Source organism: Oryzias latipes, chromosome 4 (assembly GCF_002234675.1).
Source record: "Oryzias latipes chromosome 4, ASM223467v1".
Lineage (NCBI taxonomy): Eukaryota > Metazoa > Chordata > Actinopteri > Beloniformes > Adrianichthyidae > Oryzias > Oryzias latipes.
Window position 1 is genome coordinate 15,150,679 of NC_019862.2, and position 21,977 is coordinate 15,172,655.

Consider the following 21,977-nt stretch of genomic DNA (forward strand, 5'->3'; position numbering starts at 1 on the left):
TTTAATTTCATTAAGTGATGAAAGAACAGCGTTTGAAATTTCTGTTTTTTATTGAAGAAAAAACAAGTTTAGGCTATGAAAATTACAGAGCTGAGGGGTGTTTATTGTCTCCAAGTGTGTCCTCTATGTGCGTTTATTTTTTAAAAACACTGTTAGGATCTTTATTAAATGAAATTACACTTACAGGTGCCCCATCTCTGTACCAGGTGATGACAGGAGTTGGACTTCCTATAACATCACACATCAAGCTGATGGGCTGGTTTACAATGACTGACAGGTTTCCTTGTATGTCCCTATCACGAAGGTCTGGGGGCACTGTGGAGATGTCAAAGGTGACAAATTATACTAATAAGAGGCAATAAAGGCTATACTAGAGATGGTCTTATTGAATTATTAAGCTAATAACTTCAAAAGCAAATCAATCACCATTGACTTTGAGCTGGTACTTTTTCTCAGTGGATCCGGCATCATTGGCAGCAGTGCAGACATACTCCCCATTATCCAGAGGTGAAACTGAGGCAAGAATCAACAGGGTCCCATCCTCCAAAATGGACACCCCCGGTTCATTCCCTGTCAGTTCTTGGCCATTGCGCAACCATCGAATCACAGGCTTTGGCAAACCTAGAAGAAATTCAGGGTGAACGATAGCCTTTAATATAAACTGAATAAATGCTCGCATTTAAGAAAATCAACTTTTTAGCTAGTTGTGTACAATAGACTTTTATATGAAAATGACCACATATTTTAAAGTACAAATTACCTTTAGCAGGGCAGGGGAAGGCAATCCGCTGGTTTGCAACTCTCTCCTGTAAGGGGCTGTTGAAAGGGGGCTCCAGTACTTCAACGACAGGGGGTACTGAAAAAGCAAACATTGAGCTCACATATGTTACAGATACAAACTTCAGGAAAACCATTGCAAATTCATAGAAAATAATTTTGTATATATTTTTAAAAACTCTGGGTCTTGATAAACTATAGGAAAAGTGTTTTATCACTTCTACCAGTCACAGCTACTTCAAAAATGGATTTAAAGTTCCACAGTAACACTGTAAGCAATACTTTTAGCTACATAGTCCCTACAGAGTGCCCGTGCACGACTTACAAATCGTTTTAACACAACACTAAATGCATTTAAAACAACTAGCTTTTGAAAAACTTTTTTGTGCTATAACAAACATTCATCTATTGAAGCCCCCTAAAAAAAGCTAACCCCACACATAGACATTATTATTTATTTATTTGATTTAGTAAAAGAAATTCTGCAACCAACCTTGAATCACAACCCTAATGCGAGCCTCATCCCTGCCTGCCATGTTAGAGGCTGTGCACATGTATGTTCCTTCATCCTCCAGTGTAACAGTCTTCAACACCAGGCTGCCATCAGGTGATGCTTGATATTCTTTGAGGTCTTTAGTCCATGTTACTGTTGGCTCTGGGACCCCTTTTGGAACACAGGGAAGCTCGACTGTGTGACCCACCTGCACCTTCATTACCTTGGGCCCGGGCTGAATTCTGGGGGGTACTGCAGAACAAGTGGAAGATAGAAAAAGAAAAAGAAAAATTCAACCAGCAAGTGATGTAATTCTCATGTCTTGTGTGTTGCCAAAAATGGCCACATTTTAAAATATATCAAAAAAGGGTAAAACATCACATTTACTTAAAGACCCACTCTGATGAAAATTGTGTTTTTGGGGTTTTTAACATGTTTTTGTGACATATTTCTGATGATGGAGGAAATATATAAAGAAACTTGAAATTGCATTTGTGAGTATTTCTTTATCCAAAAGTTGTGAATCAGGAGCTAATGAAAAAATGCTGTTTGACAAAGAACTTATGTGTGACAGAATATACTCTGGTCAGGCCACAAACTCCTTGCTTCCCTCTGCAATGGAGAGGGGAAGGGGGGTGGGGTTGCCCCGCAGCAGCAACTCAGGGGCAGATTTCTAATAAACTACTCCCCCTATGCAGAAACGATGTTTGATTTTGGCCCAAAACATCATAATCATAAATAAAAGACCACTGGGAACGCTTTTACAATAGATCAAAAGATGATTGGAGTGGTTCTTGAAGTAAAAGTTCTTTAGCGTCACGATGTAGTTCTTGTAAGGAATTAGGAACTTACCAATCACACTCAGCTCAGTGGACAGTGTCAGGTTACCAGCAATGTTAGAAGCAACACAAACATAAAATCCACTGTCTGACACTCTAGTCTCCAGGATCTTCATGGAACCAGAGGACAGCTGGATATGTCTGAGGAGAGCAACAACAACATCCTGCATTAGTGTGTATGCACAGAAGAGGGTTGATCCATCAAACAGTGGAGGGAAAGTCCAAGCAATGACTGTACTTGCAAGGCAAGGAAAGAAAAATTACAGACAATAATTTTCACTAAAGGGCTTACTGTTAAACAATATTACTGTTATTAGACAACACAGTAATTCTTAATGATTCACCATCAACCATATAATCACAGTTAATGTGGCAGACCCACAATAAACACACCAGGCCACAGAAAATGAGGATGACTCATTTATTTATAAAACCACAAACTGTTCCTCTTAGACAAAATAGTGCAATGAAGATGGGTGGACTCTTCAGTCTGCAACAAATCACAAAGATGATCTTCACAAATGTTTGTTTTACACTACATGTTAGAGTGATGGGTAGAAATGAAACTTTTCCAGTATCAGGCATTATTTTTCACAAAAATGGTTGCTTTGGATTCAATAGCAGCAGTACTTATAAAGCTGATTCACTGTGGCGACTTCTGAGGGGATATGGTGAGCAACAACATCTTACAAAAGGGTGTATGGTGGAGTAGCGGTTGGCGCTGATTAAAATCCCAGCTGGGTCCTTTCTGTGTGAAGTTTCCATGTTCTCCTCTCCTGTGCAAGTTTTCTCCAGGGACTGTGGAATTTCTCCCACAGTATAAAACACACTTCATAGGTTGATTGGTGTCTCTAAATTGTCCCTAGGTGTGCATGTGATTGTGTGACTGGTGACCTATTCACGGGTTACCCCACCTTTGCCCAACAGTAGCTGGGTTGGCTCAACCCTGTGACCCCAAAGGGGATTCAGCAGGTTCTGAAGATGGATGGATGAGACAGAACTTATTTTTCCTCTCAAAATAAGTTTAAAGTAACCAATAGTCATAACACATTTTGTCTAAGAGATTACATATACAGTTTAAGAGGTTAAAATATTTTCATTAAATCAGCTGTATGTACAAATGAAAGGTACACTCTATTTCAACAAGAGGGGTTTAGAAACAGATGTAGCAAAGATATGACAAATTTTCTCCAAATAAACAAATTTAAAGCTAAAATATAGAATGAGTACTCTGTTATTTTTTTTAGTTTGGATTGAGTTAAAAAAGAAAAAGAAAAAAGGCTTGGACTTGATAAGTACTCCAAAACTTTTTTTAAAGCCCTTCTCGAATTGTGAATGCTGTTGTTTAACATTGTACTTCTGTTTGTGATGCTTATTTTATCGTTCTAGTTCAAAATAAATTAATAAAAAACAAATATAAAAAAGGAGCTAATCAAAAGTCATTAATTTTATGCTAACTGTTAAGGACATGTTAGTTTTAAAACTCACAGTTACACAAGCATTTTCTCCTTTTCACCTCAAGAGATTCAATTTAACAGCAATACTAAATTTCAGTTAGTAATACTGTAGACAATGACTGGTTTTACCTGGGTGAAAATGGGGAGATGAGCTGCTTCCCCTTGGCCCAGCTAATGGTAGGAGGGGGGACACTGCGAACATCACAAGGCAGCAAAGCATCTTCCCCTTCAATCACCGAGATCTTCACGGGCTGTGATGAATCTCTAGTCCCATCAGAACTGGATCTAGGTCGGACTAGTGAGGCAGACACACATGTGATTACACCCCGACTGTTGTGTTGTGAGATTTAGTAACAACTGTGAAATCGGAGTGATAAATTAAAGTGGAATGCCACATTTAGGCTTTCATTTTGATGCTGACTTCATCCCATCCTTTGAGAGGTTTACCATAAACTGTGAGCTGGACTTTTCTGGACGCAGAGCCAGCAGCGTTGGAAGCTGTGCAGGTAAACTCTCCAGTTTCATTTCCAGAAGGAGAGTTGATAAGAAGATTTCCATCAGGATCCAAAGAGAAAGATGGACCACCCACATTTAACCGCTTTTTACCCTAAAAAAATTAAAGCAGATGTAATTTTTTGTTTTTATTTTGTTTAGTTGATAAAAGCTTAAAATAACATCTAAAAAATAGTTACAGCAAAGCAAGTCAAATGTCCTGTTGTTGCATAAAGATTTTCTTAACTACATGTGTTTTCACATCTGCTGGTGCACAATATGCCTTGGTCTTATATTACACATCCTAACTGCACTGTTCACTTAACAACAAAAAGTTGACCCATTCAAACATGCCAGTGAAAAATTAAAATGAAACAGACAAAAGGAAATCCCACATTTCTAGTTACAAATTAGCTGCTTAGAGACACTAATGGAGGTGATTTGTTAGAGCAGCCCATTTTCTGACAAAAAGATGTGTTTGTTTGTGCTTTAGTTTTTACAAAGTTAATGACAACACAGACCTTGGTCCATGCAACATCCGGACGTGGTACCCCATTGGCCCGGCAAGGCAGAGATATGGGGATGCCTTCAATTGTACTAAACACTTGAGGACCATGTTGAATGGTAGGAATCACTGTAGACACAGGGCAAATAGTGCATTAATTTACAACACAAATATTACATTAACTGTGTGCATGATGGTTGCTGTGCTATACATGTATGGATAAACAGTATTAATGACATTTATTCTACCTGTTGTCTTTGTGTTGTGCTCTATTACACTAAGAAATAATCTCCAACTAACAAAAACAACAAAAACATACTAAATACACATATGTTTATACATTACGACTACGACCAATTTTTTGTTCATGAGGAATATATTTGTGTAGACAGGAATGGCTTCAAGCAGAGTGAATGAAGAAAGCTAATAGAAAAAAAAGAGGTGCTCCTTTGTTGCAATGTTATTGAGCCAAGTATTTTGCATGATGCTGTAGGCCTGAGAAGTTTTAAATGATTTTGTGACTGTCTTGTTTTCCCTGGACATCCTCCCTCGCTGTGCTCTCTGTCATCGTGCAGATGCTAAGTGTCCCCCTCTTGGTTTCTGATAATGTTTAAATGTTTTTATGTTAGGGGTTTTTTCTTGCTGTCCTCCTTGACTCCAATCTGTCAAGTCAGATGGTCACAAACAGACTGGGCATACTCAGTGCAGCTGCAAAGCTTTTATTAAGCCATTCACTGGAGTAAGTCTAAACACAGGTGAGGAGGCCCAGAAGCAGCAATTTATGTTGGTGCAAACTGAATTAGAACATTTCGCACGAGAAATTTTTCACACAGTACATTTACCCTTATCAAAGTAGCAAAATAGAATATTTCACCCTGATTAGGCATGGCATGAAATTTGTTCAAAGGCCTGCAGACTCAGTTTCAAGTTTTTCTTGTAATTATCGTTTTTTTTTTAAAGTGAAAAAATACTCAAATTTTAAAATATTTTGTTGTGCTGGGTATATTACCGTGAATGTTGACTGCGGTTGTGTGGTTGGCAGATCCAACAACATTTTCAGCCAAACAGATGTAGTCACCCTCATCACCCAGCCCAACTCTTTCAATATGCAAACTTCCATCCATCCTCACTGTTACATACTGGTCTGAGGTCACCTAACAGATTACAGGTAAAACAGGTTTGATTAAGTTTCAAGATATTTGTATAAACCCTAAAAGTAAGAACTAAAACCAAACCCATGAGTCTTTTATTTTACCAAGCCATAGTTGTGCAGCCACTGCCTCTCGGGAAGTGGATTTCCAGCCAGTAACACACAGGGAAGTGTCAGCTGCTGGCCATCCATTACATTGATCACAGCTGGACTCGCTGCAATGACAGGTGGTACTGCAGAAAACAGAATGTAAGTATGAGCAATCAAAAAATCTGAAATCAGCTCTACTTTTACTGGTGGGAAATACATTGGAAATACTGTGCAGTTAGAATAATTTACGGTATTTCTCATACATAAGCATACTTTCTTACAATTTTTAAGGTAAAAATAATAAAATAAAATGCTGTCACATTGTCACATCCGTTTTGATTTACCTTTTGATACACCCCCCCCCCTGTATGTACACACATTTCTTCTCATACAACATTAAATACATATCTAACATATATACATACTGTACATAGAAGCAAACAAAACACTTACGTAGAATGGCATTTATATAACGTAATATGATAGATGCAATGTTACTACAGGGTTCAAACTTCACAAAAACTCTGGAGACACGTGCAAACATGAACTTGATAAAACGGCTGCATGAGCAGCTTCTGCACAGGGTGTGGAGACCTGTAGAGGGAATTCTGTCAGCGCAGAAACGAAGAATTGGGGCCGGGGATAAATGTGATGTGGGGGTGTTTGTACTTTCTAACCTTTGGCCCACATCTAAAAGCTCAGCGTGTGGAGAACTAGTGACAGAGAGGTAGTTAACAAGGCACACGTGTTTGCACACACCCACACTCACATGTAAACGCTGAAAGGCACATGCAAAGACATGCAAACAGATGTAGCCACTAAGGATGCAATGATTAACTTTCCACATGATTCGGTTCAAGCCTCAATTTTTGAGTCCCAGTTTTGTTTTTGTTCTAAATATGATTTGAGTTATACAAAATAACAACCAAAAAAAATTTTGAAAAAAAAATGAAATCTCTAAGTGGAGTTTGATGACAAACCCTAATTTTAAACCTGGTGTAAAGTAATAAAACTAGAAATAATAAATCCAACCAAAATTTAGAACAACATTTATATGACACTTTCAAAGCAAACATAGTGGTATGCAGTAAATGCAACAAATTTACTTACCCCACGATTTGGTTTATTGGTACGGTTCAGTTCTAAACCGAGAATTGTGGGATCGCTCGTAACCACAAAGACGTTTTTTATTCTCTTAAAGGAAAATTCATCACAAATCAGTAAATCTTTGATGACAGACACACCTCTTTAAAGATTTGATTATAAAAATGTAAATGAGCAGAAAAGGAGGACAACACAGTTTAAAATGTAATAAAACTAATTTTTGAATTTTGTTTTTGGCTGTCTTTGCAATCTAGCTAGAGTAGGGGGAGTCAAGCAGCCACTTTTCAAATAATTTATTTTCTGGTCTGACACAAATATTTAGCTCTACTTCTGAAACTTGTAATGGCCTGATTGCTGTTTCTACAATGAGCTGTTTGATGTGAAAAGCTTTTTCTGAGCTCTCATGCAGACCAAGATAAGGGTCTGCCTGCAACTGAACTCTGGTGGGGTTCGCCACAGTGCAAATATGAACATCCAGTAAAAATTGTAAATGATGTAATCTTCTTGCATTTTCACTCCAGTCAGGTTTTTATTTTACTGCTTTTCCTGTACAGTTTCTGGTTCATTTCAGGAAAAATTGCTCCAAACCATTAGCTGTTGTGATTGCATTTCCAGCTGGTCCGGATTGTCCTCAGAGGATTGCATGTCAGCAAAGCAAAACAAAACAATAATGGTTTAAATTCTGAGTGTGTAAAAGTCAAACTAAGTTTGGGAAGTAAAACTTGATTAAGATAAAGAACAGAAAAAACGCTTTTTGTCCACCAGACTCTTTCAGAGGTGTTTTACAGTGATCAGCAAATCAGCAAAGCATGATTCTGGAAAGTTTGTGCCATGTTAGCTGTTTACACTCAAAAATAGGAGAAACTGTCCTGTTCTTTGAGAAACAGAACAATACTTGTAACAATTGTTTTAAGAAAAGTAAACAGGTATTTACCAAGTCCGGTCACAGTGATGGTGGCCTGGGTTTGAATCCTCCCAAATTGGTTTTGTGCCTCACAGATGTACTCTGCTTCATCATCCACCCAAAGATCTGACAGAAAAAAAGTCATACATGATCAGCATTTATTTTGAGGTGAAAGCAGGCTCCTTTAAGAGATTAATAAACGTACTAATGATGTGCAGATCTCCCTTCTTTTGTAAGATGCTTCCATGTAACCGGGGTCTGTTGAAAAGAGAGTAGCCGTCTGCTCTCCTCCAGGTAATCTGAGGCTCTGGGTGTCCTTCAGCTCGACACTGCAGAGTCACGTTTGAGCTAATGTCTGAAGCCACATCTGACAGCTCTTGAGCAAACTTGGGTGCAGCTAGAAAGAAGGTAAAAAAAAACATTAAGCAAAGTGATTTCCAATAAAGCTTTGGAAAACTGTCTTTTTGACCAAACCACATATCAAAGTCTACCAAAAACCACTATTGGTGCTTTTAAATATGGTGATAGTACAGATAGAATATAATGTGAAAATATTCTAATGTTGCATGAACTACAAATCTAAATTGGACCAGTATGGATTATTTTTTGAGGGGGAAAATTGAAAACAGTTTCCTAATGCTACGTTTAGCAACAACATGATTTTTCTGTACTACCTGCACATGAGATAGTCATCGGATTGTCTATTTTGATGCAAAAACTGCTAAATGTAATCCTTTCAAATAAATTATTTGGTTTAAAAATTAAAAAAGGAACAAAACACAGATGTCTAAATGTTGTTTGAGTGAAAATTCAGAGTGATCAAATAAACAGTTTGAAACTCAGTTGTAGAACCATATTAAGCATCACAAAAACTTATTTTAAAGAAGTTTGGTGCTTCATCTGACCTCCTACGTCTAGAGAAATTGTTCCCGATGAGGAGCCCACAGCATTGACAGCTACACAGGTGTAATCTCCTGCATCACCTGGCTGGGTTTGCTTGATGGTGAGTGTTCCCCCCAATAGATCCACCTCCAGGACGGAGGAAGAATATAATTGAACACCACCTTGTAATAAACAAGTAAAACAAAAAGTTGGTAGGAAATACTCTTTCTATATTTGAGACAAAAACAGGCAAACACTTCCTATTGTATTAAAGTATATGAAGAATATATTTCTAAAGGACATTGGTGAGCCTGAGATAAAAAAACATTCCTCTATCCATCAACATTTCATTTTAATGTGGTATGAGACAAATAAAACCTATGGAACTTTAAGTTTCTCTGGGTTCTCAAAATTTTTCCTTAATAAAACATAGTTAAAAAACACACAAGATGGCTTTTTTTCAGGAATTGTTTGTTCATCTTTTCTATTATAAAATGTCAAAATAGTTTATATACTGTTGAGAATTTTCAAAGGTTTACTTCATATTCTAAGGTTGTACCTTTATACCACTTGATCTCAGGCAAAGGAACTCCAGATGCTGAACAGGCCATTAATGTGGTTTCTCCGATGCCAATGAGGATCTCGCTTAAAGCTACTGTTACCACAGGAGGCTCTAGATGAGAAAACGCATTAAAAATACACAAACGATGAGTAAAATCTAGACAAATGACAATTCTTTAGTTGTTTTTTTTTTGTCTCTGTAGCACTCACCAACATAAGTGAGAATGGAGCTAGCTGTGTCAGTACCAGCTTGATTGCTGGCCAAGCAGCGATACACTCCTCCATCCTTCCTCTCTGAGTTTCTTATAATCAGAGCGCCATCATTTGTCATCCTGTGTCTGAAAATTATGATTACCAGACATATTGAGGCTAAACCCCTAACATAAAATTAGTACTTATTTCTTTTACAATAACTGTATGTTAAATTGTGGAGCTAAATCAAAGAAAGTTATTTAGGCACGAAAAGGTGTAACCACCTGCTTGATGCCACAATAAACATGTCATTGTGGGTCCAGACCAGCCGGGGTGAAGGGTAGCCACTGGCTGAACACTGAATCCTCACATCATCTCCAACCATAAAGGTCTGATTCTGTGGTTCCACTGACACCCGTGGGACGTCTACACAAGAAGGGGAGCATCACAAAAAAAAAAAGATTTACCATGTCTGTTGTCTGCTACACCCCCAACAGCTCAGCAGTAAAGGTAGAAGAAAATTAATCAAAACAACAAAGAAAACAATGCTGAAGTTGTAAATTTAATTTTAGGGCTGCTGTGGGATTTCGGAAATACTAAGAAGGGATGTTACCACATTACCACATACTGCTGGAAAAAGGCCCTTTTCAAAACTCCAGGTGGAAGGCTGCCTAAATTTCTATTGTCTCCGCTGCAGGAAGAGTGATGACTGCTACAACCAGTAATGTTTCTCAGCATGTCCTTCACCTTTTTTATCGGTAAAACAGAAAGGAACTTTCAATCCAGAGGCACTGTTGACTCTAGAGAGTTTCCATTTGATTTATGATGTGCAAGGCTGTGATTTCTATATTCTGTTCCCACTGTTCAGGTCACCTCTGACCTCTCCAGCTGTTTGAAGAATCAATGTGGGATACTTTTCCAGGGACACACACATCCAAAAGTACAAGATTGTGAGTGGAATTTAATATCAAGCTTTTTTTTTTTTTTTTTTAAACAGAATTTGCTCTTCTTTCTTTGTCATCTATTAAAAGAATACAAGCAAGTCAACAGAGGAAATGTGTTTAATAATAAACACATTTGAATTGTCCTCCCGTCACTCCAGGCTTATAACTTTCAAGCAATATTTATTGATATCTCTAAATATCATAATTTTGACTCGTCACTTTATGCATATATAACTGATGATTGTATAGTTGTTGTGTATTATTCTTATTTGATTGCTTGAAATAAACCATTTCAAATCAAATCAAATCAAAATAATAACAATCCTCTACAGCCCAAAGCCTCAAGTTTAAAAGGTTGATGTAAAAATAATGTGCAGAGTAATGTTCAGGGACTTCAGCTTTAATTGTGTCACAGATTAAAAGATATACAGCACATTTGCCAGATACTTGCAACCAATAAACCATATAAAATACTTTCGATTTTTTAAAGGTTTGACTTTGTCAGATAACCACTGCATGGAATAAAATGTTCATGCTGCCTCCAGCAGAGCAGCGCACTCTACAAGCCAAAAACATGGTGCATAAAATGTGTTTTGTTTTGTTATCTTTTTGTATCACAATAAACTAAACCACGCAAGACAATCCTGGAACAAAAAGTGTTAGCATACTGACATTAATCAACCTTCTTTTTTCATATTGAAATTGCCATCAGTAATTAGTCTATACCATTCTATCTATATGTCCACCTAGCTGCTGATAAATAACAGCAAGTAATTGACTTTATTTTTACACCTAGATAAAAGAGAGTAAAAAAACCTGGAGCAAACCAAAAAGTAATTAGGGAATGTTCTGGAAAAAGCTGTCAAATTAAAGGAAAATCCAACAAAGATTCATAAAACACCTGAAAGAAAAAGGGCATTCTGGAAAAAGTTAAGTTACAAATTTAAGAAACTAACAAAACAAAACAAAAACAAAGTTTAAGTTGCAGGAATAAGTGCTCCTCTAAAATTGGTGGATTTGTCAAACAAAAAAACACAAAGATAAAGTTCTTTAAATCATTATTAATGCCTCAGTCTGAAATCCTAATATATTTTTGACTGAAACTCTTTGCTAAATTTGTGTTTTAGTAACCTTAGGTACCTATGCAGTTTCTCACATGATGTAATTTAGTCCAAAAACAATTCTGTTCCTATTACTATTACTTTTTACAAACTAGGTTTTGTTGATGTAGAGATCCCCACTTTATAGTGTTGCCTCATAATAATAATTTTAACACAATTTTGAAGTATTAAGATAAGTTATAGTTGGAAAGGGAGGAAAAGAGGAAGGGCTCATTTTAGGAGAGGCCTCTAAGTTTGAAAAAGCTGTATTTGGATTAGAGTCCTTCTCTTTGGAAATATGGCACAAAAGAAGTCATCTGAAAGGGACAGCGATACAAGTACGTGTGCTCATATCTGGACAAACACTTCTCACCTTCCACTGTCAGAAACATCCGCTCTGCTGTCGCCCCTCCTTCATTTGTAGCAATGCAGGAATACCAGCCTGAATCCTCTGGAGTAACAGGGAACACTTGCAGTGAGAGGTTCCCCAGCATGTTCATCCGTGGGTCCAAGCGTGCTTCACGACCTCCCCGAAGCCAGGTGAAGTTGAAGCTGACCGTGCTGACAACATGGCAGGTGAGGAGAACACGAGCCCCTGGGGAGGCAGTCATGTTACCCTCCACTGTGATGGCAGGAGGAGGCTCTGCAGAGACAAAGGATTTAACATAAGAAAAAACAATTAGTCTCTGATAAGACTAACAAGCTGAGAAAGTGAAAGATTAGAAAGAGCTTTCTGTAAGATCCTTGAATTTAGATGAATTTTAGATGAAGCTTGATATTAACAATGCTGATCAAAATATGTAAGAAAATTTAAATATGTAATAATTGGACTACAGATTGGAGTTTGGCATGTTTTGCAAAAATTTAAGTTTACACACATATTTTAAGAAATTGCCACTCTTGCTGGACTTCATCCTGAGATGGCGTAAATATATACTGTTGTCTTTTTGTCTTCTTTGAGCATTTCTTTTTTAATTCATTCTCATTTATTAAAAGACATTTTGTTATTTATTGCAATTTCCATTGACATTTTCAGGGGTGGACAGGGGTATCTCCTACAGAATTTTGATCCATAACAGCCTATGAATGCCAAAACTATGTGAGCTGTGTTGTATTTTACATTTTTCTTGTATACCAATTCTTAAGATATGATGTTCCATAGATTTAATTATTTTATAAACCATAAAGACTCAAATGTGTGTTTTTTTTAGAGTAAATATAGAAAACTATAATTTAAATTCAAAATTTTAAACAATTAAATGCTGTAAATGTGTTGTATATAGATATATATTTAAGTCACAAATAAAGCTGAAAAGGGAGTTAAAAGAAAACTTATTACCTTTAACAGTTTATTTTTTTAAACCATAATCGCTGCACATGCTACATTAGGTCAGAAATATCAAATATAGACCAACATTTTATGTAGTGGGAATTTAAAATACATTTTTCTATGTTTTTAATCTTTATTTTACCAATGATCAGCATTTTCATCAGCAACAGTAGAGAAATATAATGATTAATGTTTTCTTCAACTCCTTACATTTCTAGCCTGTCTTATAGACACAAAAACCCGGAAGACATTGATTATGTAAAGCTCAGCCTTATTCTTTCCTTCCTGTACTTGGTGCTCAAAATAAATCTGATCAGTTCTTTAATCTTCTAGCGGCTCTTTCATATCAATGAAACATTCTTTGTGTCAGATACTGCTGGTCTAGGACCCAATATGTAGGCTTGGTGGCAGAAACCAAAACCTGGCCAAATCCATGGAGAACCAAAAAGGTGACAATGCAGATGACCAGACAAGAACAAGCTGAGAACAAGACCTTTATATTGCTGAGTACAATTAACAGAAATAAAAACAGCTGTGGATAATTGCTATTATCAATCTTGAGTGGCTGTGACAGGTTGATGATACCAAAACATAAATATCACTGTCAAACTGTCACTGTCATCCTCACACTTCAGCTGTCTTTTGTTGCTTATAGTTGAAGATTTTTCATTGCTGGAATGAAATTTGAATTTAAAAAAGTAAAATTCGAAAAATTTTTGTTTACTTTTAAAAAAGGTATCCTGCTTTTTAGTAAAAAAGAATTTTTACAGAAACAGTCGTAAAACATTTTAATTATTTTCTGATAATGTAAATAAGAACACAAAAAAGTATCTGCAGTCTCCAGTGTTGTAAAACAACTTCTGATTTTTTTTAAAGTCTGTTTGTTTCTACATGTGTACATCTCTTTTTTCGTCATCTTGTCAGAAACGCAGTTTTCCTGGCTCAGTTTATTGACAATCATTTTACAGCTCTGCCCAACAGCAGAGCAGAACTACGTTGACTGCAACGTGAGAAGAAAAAGAGAAAAAACAGATATTAGGAAGAGGCTCTGCAAGGCTAATAAAGGAAGGATATCTGAGATTTCAACAGTTTCCTGGGATTATGAAGACACAAATCTGGCAGGTGAGTATACATGTACAAAACAAAGAAACCTGTCAAGATGTGGCTGAGATACATAGCACAGATAGATAAATAGAAGAGAGGAGTTAGAGTAATCATGTCTCTGGCTTGACTTCCTTCCAGTGTTATTCTGTTTCACACACTGTCTTTGACCTTTACTGCTTTTCTCCCTTGCTTCCTCCTCTCTGCATGACATTCATCCTACTGATGAATTTCATCAAGTAAAAACTTCTCTGGAGAGCAAAGACAGTTGGCAGTCAAACTGGGATGGAATTTCCCATCTCTCCCAATAGAAAATTGTTTGGGTTTGAAAATAAGTTAACCACACAAAAGGATGTGGACAAAGCGAAATTCAACAATTCCCAACAGGGAGACTAAAACTCTGATTTATGGTGCATTTCCTTTGATTGTGACTTTACTCAACATTTTGACAATGCAATACTCATATCTGTCTTCTCCTCACTATTTATGAGTTTTATGTGTGTGTTTGTTACATTGATTCTGCTTTGGAGCTCAGTCTCTGCATGGGTAAAAGGTATCAGCTAATGTGATGTTTTTGTTGATTTACACATATATCGTTCTAGGAAGCACAGATGTTGATGCTGCTGCATACAGTACAGACCAAACGTTTGGACACACCTTCTCATTCAAAAGAATTAAACTTTTGGTCTGTACTGTATGTTCACTTATGGGACTTGGCTTTTCCTTATGGGTGCTCCGTTAAGTGTTGTTTTTGATCCAGAGCACTGAGCATTGAACATCTCTGCGCTGCCAGCAGATCCATCACACACCAACCGTACGTGTCGACAGTCTAATGCTTGCCAGGCTGTGAGCATTTCTCTCCAGCGGTCCGGGCTCATTAAAGCCAGTGATACAGAACAGCTCTCCATAGCTTGTTAATTAAAATAAACTCCCGTCCTACAGTGAACTAACAATTGTCAGTGCTGCAGTCCGTTTAACGCGATGTAATAAAGATTAAGTCTGTCTGCTCTGTGGGCTTTCTTTGCATATAATCATTTCAGTAATCACCATAACATAATATTGAGTCTTACACTAGTTAATACTTGCAAAGATTTGAAATTTTGTTTTTATACTGTACACTCAAGATATTTTACCAGGTTTAAAGTCGTTTTGACTTATCTTTGCTCTACACCAGGGGAAGGCAACCTATGGCTCGCATGCCAACTGTGGCAGGCGGAGGGAAAGTCAGTGGAATGCAGGGTTGTGACAACAATACACACTTGATCTGTCTTCTGCTTTATTTTTCGGATTTGAAACAAAAAAAGTCAAATTTCTAGTGTTGGACTACCTCCTTTTGCAATGTACATACAGCAACAATGAATTTATTACTTTGCACAAGTGTATTAATGTTTCTCACTTTGAAATCCGCTTACCTGATACATCCAGAAAAGTCCGAGCTCGACCTGTTCCAGCTGTACTGATGGCAATGCATTCATAGTAGTCTTCGTCCTTCAGAGTCACCTGATCAATTTCCCATGATGCACTGTCAGATTCACTGAAATAGAAATAAGGAAGGTCTGAGTTTCTTTCTGGATGTTCTTAAAGTGTAACAAAAGACCTGTTTGGCAATTACTGTGTAGCTTTTGATGCAAACAGTGGCACAACAACTTTTTCCTGTTTGGATTCCCTGAGATGCATCTTAAAAACTTGTTGAATGAGCATGGATATATAATATTGGCTCAATTGTTATTTGTATTATCGACATTTTAATTTTTTCAAAAGCGAATATTGCGGCAAAACCTGCGCACCCCCGCTGGCATCGCACCGCCCCACTATTTGAGAAGCACTGCCTTAGATCCATAAACGTCTTTGTTTTCTGCATCTGGCTCAAAACTGTATGGCTGGATAGCTCCAATATTGCTCGCCATTTTTGTTGCATCTCTAATGTTAGGCTGGGGCTGTGAGGGGCACTTTTCCTACAACTGTGCTCACCTGAATAGTTGATCTTCTCCCAGCCGCTTTCCATCCCTGCTAAAGCGCAGAGTGAAGGGTATCAAACTCTCAACATGGCACACCACACTCCCTCTTTGGAGGTAATAGCCGATAGTTGTGGCTGGCATCAGCACTGTAGGTGCATCTATGCAACATATACAGATGAGAAGAAAGTAAGTCATACAAATTAGCACAAATTTTTTTATAGAAATAGATCAGAGCAAGCTTCACCAACTTGGAATGATGCTGGAAAAAGACACGCTGGAGACTCTCTGGAACAGAAAGCCGTTGCGATCGTATCCGGTTACCCGCAGGAAGAAAGCCTGGTTGGGTGGGACAAACTCAGTGATGTTCCAAAGGCTATAGGGCAAGCGCTCGGGGTAGTATCGGATCGGCAAGGTTTTGATCACTTCGCCAGTGACTGTGAGGAGTTCTAACCGGTCAGGCCGAGCAGGAGGAGAAAGTCCAGTGGTGTTCATGAGGACATGTGTGGGAATACCTGCAAAGGAGACATTACAAACTCTAAGTGTTTCTGTTTTTCCAAAAAGTGAACAAAACAAGTGAAACTAAATTTTAAAAAGAATGGGAATTACCTTGAACTGGCCTACTGGATGTCATTTTAAAATCCAGGGTGGGTTTTCGTGAAAATCCAGCTCTGAAATCAATGTTACTCAGGCCTGAGATTCGGACCGAGTGCCTTCCTTCACTAGAGGTCTGGATTCAAAGGAAAACAAACAGCATGTCCACTTTAGGATTATTTATCTGACAATGTAAAAAAAAAATCATTTAGATAAAATGAAAAAAACATTTTTAAATTGGAAGAATCGACTTTTGGTCCAATGTAGGACCTCTAACACCCCAAACTGATGTCGAATGGAGATAAGAGCAGTCAAACAGAGCAGTTGTTGCATTAAAAGCAGGCCCCAGTGGCTTTAATGACAGACACAACTTCAGGAATGCTGTGCTGCAGCCTTTTGTAATCCAACAGTCCCCTCGTGTACAGACAGGCCACAGTGAGCAAGTCGATGTTTGCTGTCAATAACCTCCAACCTGAGCTTATAAAACATTTAGAGATGACCCATTCACTCTGGCATTCACGGATGACTGTTCAACAAACACTATAATCAGAGTGGATGGCGGCTCATGTGGTCTTCATCGTGCATGGGTCTTTTGAAGCTTTGCTAAAATAGAGGCAAAGTAATTGCTCTGAAGTATATGTTGGTGAGAGACGGAAACTCCTCACCTAAGGTGAAACACCTTGATGCTTATGTCACAAGGCAGAAAGGGGGGCCTGCAATCCTGAGCTATCATTTACTGCACAATTGCATGAAATTAAAGAGACCGAATGGGTTCTCTGTGTTTTGCAATGATCAAATTGTACCTGAAAGAAACAAAGTAAATATGATCTTGCCCTGCTGTCATGTAAGATTTTAATAGTGGAAGATTTGTTACTGATTTTTGTAGACTTTCTTAACATCATTGACATTACTCAGCTTTCAGTTGTCACTGAGATGCTTAAGCATTGATACAGATTTGACCTCTTATCTTATAATGAGGATTTTTCTGTAATGGAAGCACCCAACAGCTGGGCCAAAAAAGGCTCCAGGACAAAAAGGAGCTGGCTAACATGAAGCATGATACACTGGTCAGATATCAAATCTGCTTTCAGATTCATCAAAGAATTTTCAGCTTCTTCTACATTAGTCAATTACTTGGGAACAGGTCTTGGGAAGGCCATGCTGTAAAAATAGAAAAGTATTTTTCATTACAGCGGACCTCTAACCAATTATCAATGCACAAGACAAACTAATCCACCTACATCCAAAACCACTGGTACATGTTGACTCAAAGGTGTGTAATAGTGATGGTTATTTTTTGTTTTCTTTCTCTATTTTATTGAGAAAATGTAGGAAAATTGTGGCTACTGTGACCTAACTGCAGTATTTGGAAAAGGGAAATTGACCTAAATGAGCTGGGAGACATGGCAAACAGGCAGAGTTGTAGATCTTAAGAAGTTAGATTAAGCCGCCCTGGTTTAAACTATCAAAAAAACATGTGCAAAAGAAAGAAAGAAGGGAAAAACATGCAGCAGTAGATAAAAGAAAGCCAAGAAAAACAGGTAGTTTCCTTCCTTCTGGAACAAGAAAATGTTTAACATTATTTTCCAAAACGTTTAATTCAGAGTATTTTATAACTGCAAGGCTTTATTTAATTTTACTCTTTTGTACTAAGTATACATATATAATTTTTATACTTTGTTAATTTTCTATGTAAAATAAATTCTTTGCACATAATAGAGCACAACAAAAGTCTCAATCAAACGACTTGCATACACAGCTGGAAAACTTTATTTAAAAGGATTAACTAGACAAGTCCGTGCCAACGACAACTGCAGTAGTTTTCAAACTATTAAAGTTTGGCCCTTAAGTTTGATAGCTTCCAAAAATAATCTAAATCTCACTGAGAACAGCTTATAAAATTGCTAAGTTTGATTGTTCTGATATATTTTCCTTCAAATTATTGTAAATCACCCAATTTTTAAGATATTATGAAACAGAAATCAGTGAAATTTTCCAACAACAGGATGCCAGGGAACCATAAGCAAATCATTCAGATAAAATTTTTTCCATGCATTTGGCTTGCTGAGAAAACAATTAAATGAGCAGTATGTTCAGAATTAACATTAGCACAAGTAGGACAGTTTCAAACCGCTAGCAATGGTGCCAAACAAAAATATAGCGGGTAGTAAACAAAACGTATGCTCATCTTTAAAGTAGTTTTACATAAAATACTCGTATCTCAAGTTTGTTTTTCTAAAAGAAAAAACATCTTAGTTGACAAAAAGGTTATTTCATCAATATACATGTCTTACGACCTGATGACACGTGCACCTGAATCTGTATGCATTTCTGCAGAAACAAAACTTAGAAATACTAATAAGGACAAAAAAAGAAATAAATGATCACATTTCAAAGTTATGTTCCCAGAGTATTTGTGCTAAGCCCCTAATTTTCTTATTTGTGGACTAAGGCTAACAAAATGTGTTGTTTACCTTGACAGACCACATTCCTGCCTGTGGCTCTTTAATGTTGACAACTTTGGCAGAGTTGGGGATGTGCAGCAGCTCAGTCAGACCGTCTTTCTGCCCCACAACCTTCCCTGGAAGGCAGATATGGAAGCAGAGATCATTTTTTACCCTTCCTGCAGCTTTGCCTTATTCAAGATCCCTTCCTAACCTCTAATGGTGTGCATATAAATGAGATATCCTAAGGTTGAAGTGTGTTTTAATGCAATGAAACAAAAAAGACGAACAAAACACATTTGCACAGATCTTGAATGATGCTTAAGCGATGCACTCAAACTTTTTAATTGGTCTCGGCTAGCCGCTGCTACCGGTGCCCGTGTTTCCAAATTACTCCCCTGACATTCTAATGTCATCATGTCTGTCAAGTTAATGAGCTGAATCCACCTGGAAAAATGGTTTGGCCTTTCAGGGCTCTGCAATAAAACTGTACAAACGAATTATGGTTAGAGTTTGCTGCATTGAAAGTACTGGATTTGAATTTGATTTATTGCAGTTATTTAAAAAATTAAAATCTAAAACAGTCTAAAAGTCTTGTATGGAGTCATTTATGTTTTGCTCATCAAATTACAAAAAAGTGACCTCAACAATAAATGAAAACAATTTACTGCTGGGGGAAGCATAGCCTACCCAGAGGATTTAATATCTCAATGTCAGGGGCTGGACCACTGAGAGCCACAGTAACTTCCTTCAGGCTTGGGTCAAAGGGCAACTGCCAAGTGTTGCTCACTTGACTGAAGTGATCAGTGGACAGCAGGTGGACCTTTGAGGACTGGACAGCTTCTTCTACCCATTTAAGAACCTGTAGCAACAGCAGAAAAATGTAAAAGTGCACAAGTTGACTTAAAACATTTGAAAACTCTGCCTGTAACCTGGTATTATTGCTTACCCTTTAACTAGAGCAAGACAAGGCATATTGTTTTTATTTCTGAAAATAAATCTTTATAATATTGTACACACTGTAACAACTGTCGCACTGTGAAGACTGTTTTTTTCTGTTTAAGGACTGCTGATGAAAATATGCTTTACCAAAGTATTGCATTTTTTATGGGGTCATGCATTTATCCTTGCGTGCATGAATTTATTTGCAGAGTGTTCATCAGTTTGCTTTGCTGATGATAAAAAAGATCATGGTCATGAGCCATGAAAGATAATAATTCTGTGCTGCAAGAAGCAAAGGCTTCAACAGTAAAGAGAAAAAGCACCCACATAAATCTTGATATCTTCCTTACATTTCCAGATGTCTGATCCTCAAAGAAATAGAAAAGCAAAAGATTTAAAGCAGGATTGTAGACGGATCTTAGTACTTGGGTCGATTAAAAAGAACCATTTTAAGCATTAATCAAAGAAATGTTAGCTGCACCTTAAATCTGGAGACCAGATGTAAAGATGGAACAGCAATAGACATAAGAACCATTCTACTGCTGTGCAGCTCACAGCTCAAAGGGGAAAACACAAATCACTAGGTTTCAACTTAGGTAGAAGAAGCAGTGCTGAGTGGCAGAGCTGCAACACAAACCCACAGTAAAAGCAGCAGCAGGGAGATGCAAACTTTCATAGTTGTTTTAACAATTTTAACATTTATTAATTGTGTCTGTTTATTTCATTGACTCATGCACTGTTTATTATTTAAATTTCCAGCATCTAGTGACTGAAGGATGCACTTTTTATGTATAATTTATGTATTGATTTGCTGTAAATTGTTATCATGGCAAATTGTTTTAATGTACAGACCAAAAAGCCCTTGTAGATTTCATTGTTCCAGTGTTGATGATAGTAAATCTATCTACTAACAAAAAATCAAAACAGTAAAAAAAAAAAACTGTTTAATGATCTGCTGAATGGATCTATTATTATATTATATTATAATTTTTATTACCCAATTTTTGCATCTGAATTATTTTCTGTCATTAAACCAGGAGGACACTTTCCCCATGCATGACCATTTGTGTCCCCAATTGGTGCACATACCCTATTAAAAGTTGGCAGTAACGTGTAAGTGATAATCAAGTGGTGGGAGATGCATCAGGTCAACACACCTTTGATTCAGGGGATTCAGTTAGAAAGCCAATGTGGGCAGCAGTTTCTTGTTTTCTTATGTTTGTTTATTTAAAACAGTCAATTGTCTTCATAATTTTAAAAAAATAAATAAATCTACCTCATTGACTTGTTTCTTATCCAGATGGAAGACTTGGCCAGAGCTTGTAGATGCAATTTCCTCGTACACTTTATAACCAATGTGGGTCCTGTCATCACAGTCTCCCGTCAAAACAAACACTACCTAAGCACATGCAAACACACAAAAACATGAGCTTCTTGATTTTGAGCTTATAGTTAGAGTTGACTGTGTGAAAGGATTTCCAGACCTGTGACTGTTTCTGCTGAATGAGCTGCAAAACTTCTTGTGTCAGCTTAAAGTCCTTAGAACGGGCGTCTGTGAAGACATAAATGAAGGATCCTGGCAAAGAGATCTCCAGAGCAATCTTAATGGCACCAATGCTCATCTCTGGGCAGTCACCGCCTCCCTAAAAGGGACAAAAACAATATATACTTCAAGTTCTAGCTCTCCATGTGATAGTGACCCAAGTTGTAAAAACTGACTTCATCTGCTGTAATTCCTAGTGGGTCTTTATCATAATCTGTTAGAGTGAGTAAGGATTGCTGAAAAATGTTGCTCCTTTGTTTGGATTTGTTTACATATGAGACTCTCAAGTAGATATCAAACCATCTGGTAGTGTTTCACATTAAAAACTAGCTTAATTTTTGATTGTATTTCTCAATCGAAGAACTGATCCAGAAAAAATAGATTACAAGGGTTTGCTTGTTTGGTCCACACAAACGTTTAGAAGAGCTTTTACGCCTGTTCAAACAATGTAGGAAATAAACTCTGGGTAAGAACAAACCCCAGTGTGACAGCGCTATTAATTTTCCTTAAGAAAAACTATGATGATGGTCAAAAACTATGATGATGGTAAAATACCATGCGAGAAACAAACACATTTA

General features: G+C 37.3%; 1 protein-coding gene across 2 annotated transcripts in view; it reads right to left on the bottom strand.

The window, feature by feature from the left end:
• The window catches only part of hmcn1 (hemicentin 1), an 88,869-nt gene that overhangs the window by 33,399 nt on the left and 33,493 nt on the right, over positions 1-21,977 (bottom strand). For both annotated transcript variants that reach the window (XM_023954310.1, XM_023954311.1), the window contains exons 3-27: positions 21,341-21,499; positions 21,133-21,255; positions 19,605-19,776; positions 18,945-19,051; positions 16,486-16,606; positions 16,128-16,391; positions 15,893-16,037; positions 15,334-15,455; positions 11,864-12,133; positions 9,731-9,872; positions 9,465-9,592; positions 9,253-9,366; positions 8,717-8,875; positions 8,017-8,208; positions 7,842-7,937; positions 5,819-5,946; positions 5,573-5,717; positions 4,580-4,692; positions 4,014-4,173; positions 3,696-3,861; positions 2,123-2,250; positions 1,271-1,522; positions 761-856; positions 427-621; positions 185-315 (exon numbers count right to left, since the gene is read on the bottom strand). In XM_023954310.1, the coding sequence (XP_023810078.1) occupies positions 185-315; positions 427-621; positions 761-856; positions 1,271-1,522; positions 2,123-2,250; positions 3,696-3,861; positions 4,014-4,173; positions 4,580-4,692; positions 5,573-5,717; positions 5,819-5,946; positions 7,842-7,937; positions 8,017-8,208; positions 8,717-8,875; positions 9,253-9,366; positions 9,465-9,592; positions 9,731-9,872; positions 11,864-12,133; positions 15,334-15,455; positions 15,893-16,037; positions 16,128-16,391; positions 16,486-16,606; positions 18,945-19,051; positions 19,605-19,776; positions 21,133-21,255; positions 21,341-21,499 (3,828 nt within the window). The remainder of the gene's footprint in view (positions 1-184; positions 316-426; positions 622-760; positions 857-1,270; positions 1,523-2,122; positions 2,251-3,695; positions 3,862-4,013; positions 4,174-4,579; positions 4,693-5,572; positions 5,718-5,818; positions 5,947-7,841; positions 7,938-8,016; positions 8,209-8,716; positions 8,876-9,252; positions 9,367-9,464; positions 9,593-9,730; positions 9,873-11,863; positions 12,134-15,333; positions 15,456-15,892; positions 16,038-16,127; positions 16,392-16,485; positions 16,607-18,944; positions 19,052-19,604; positions 19,777-21,132; positions 21,256-21,340; positions 21,500-21,977) is intronic.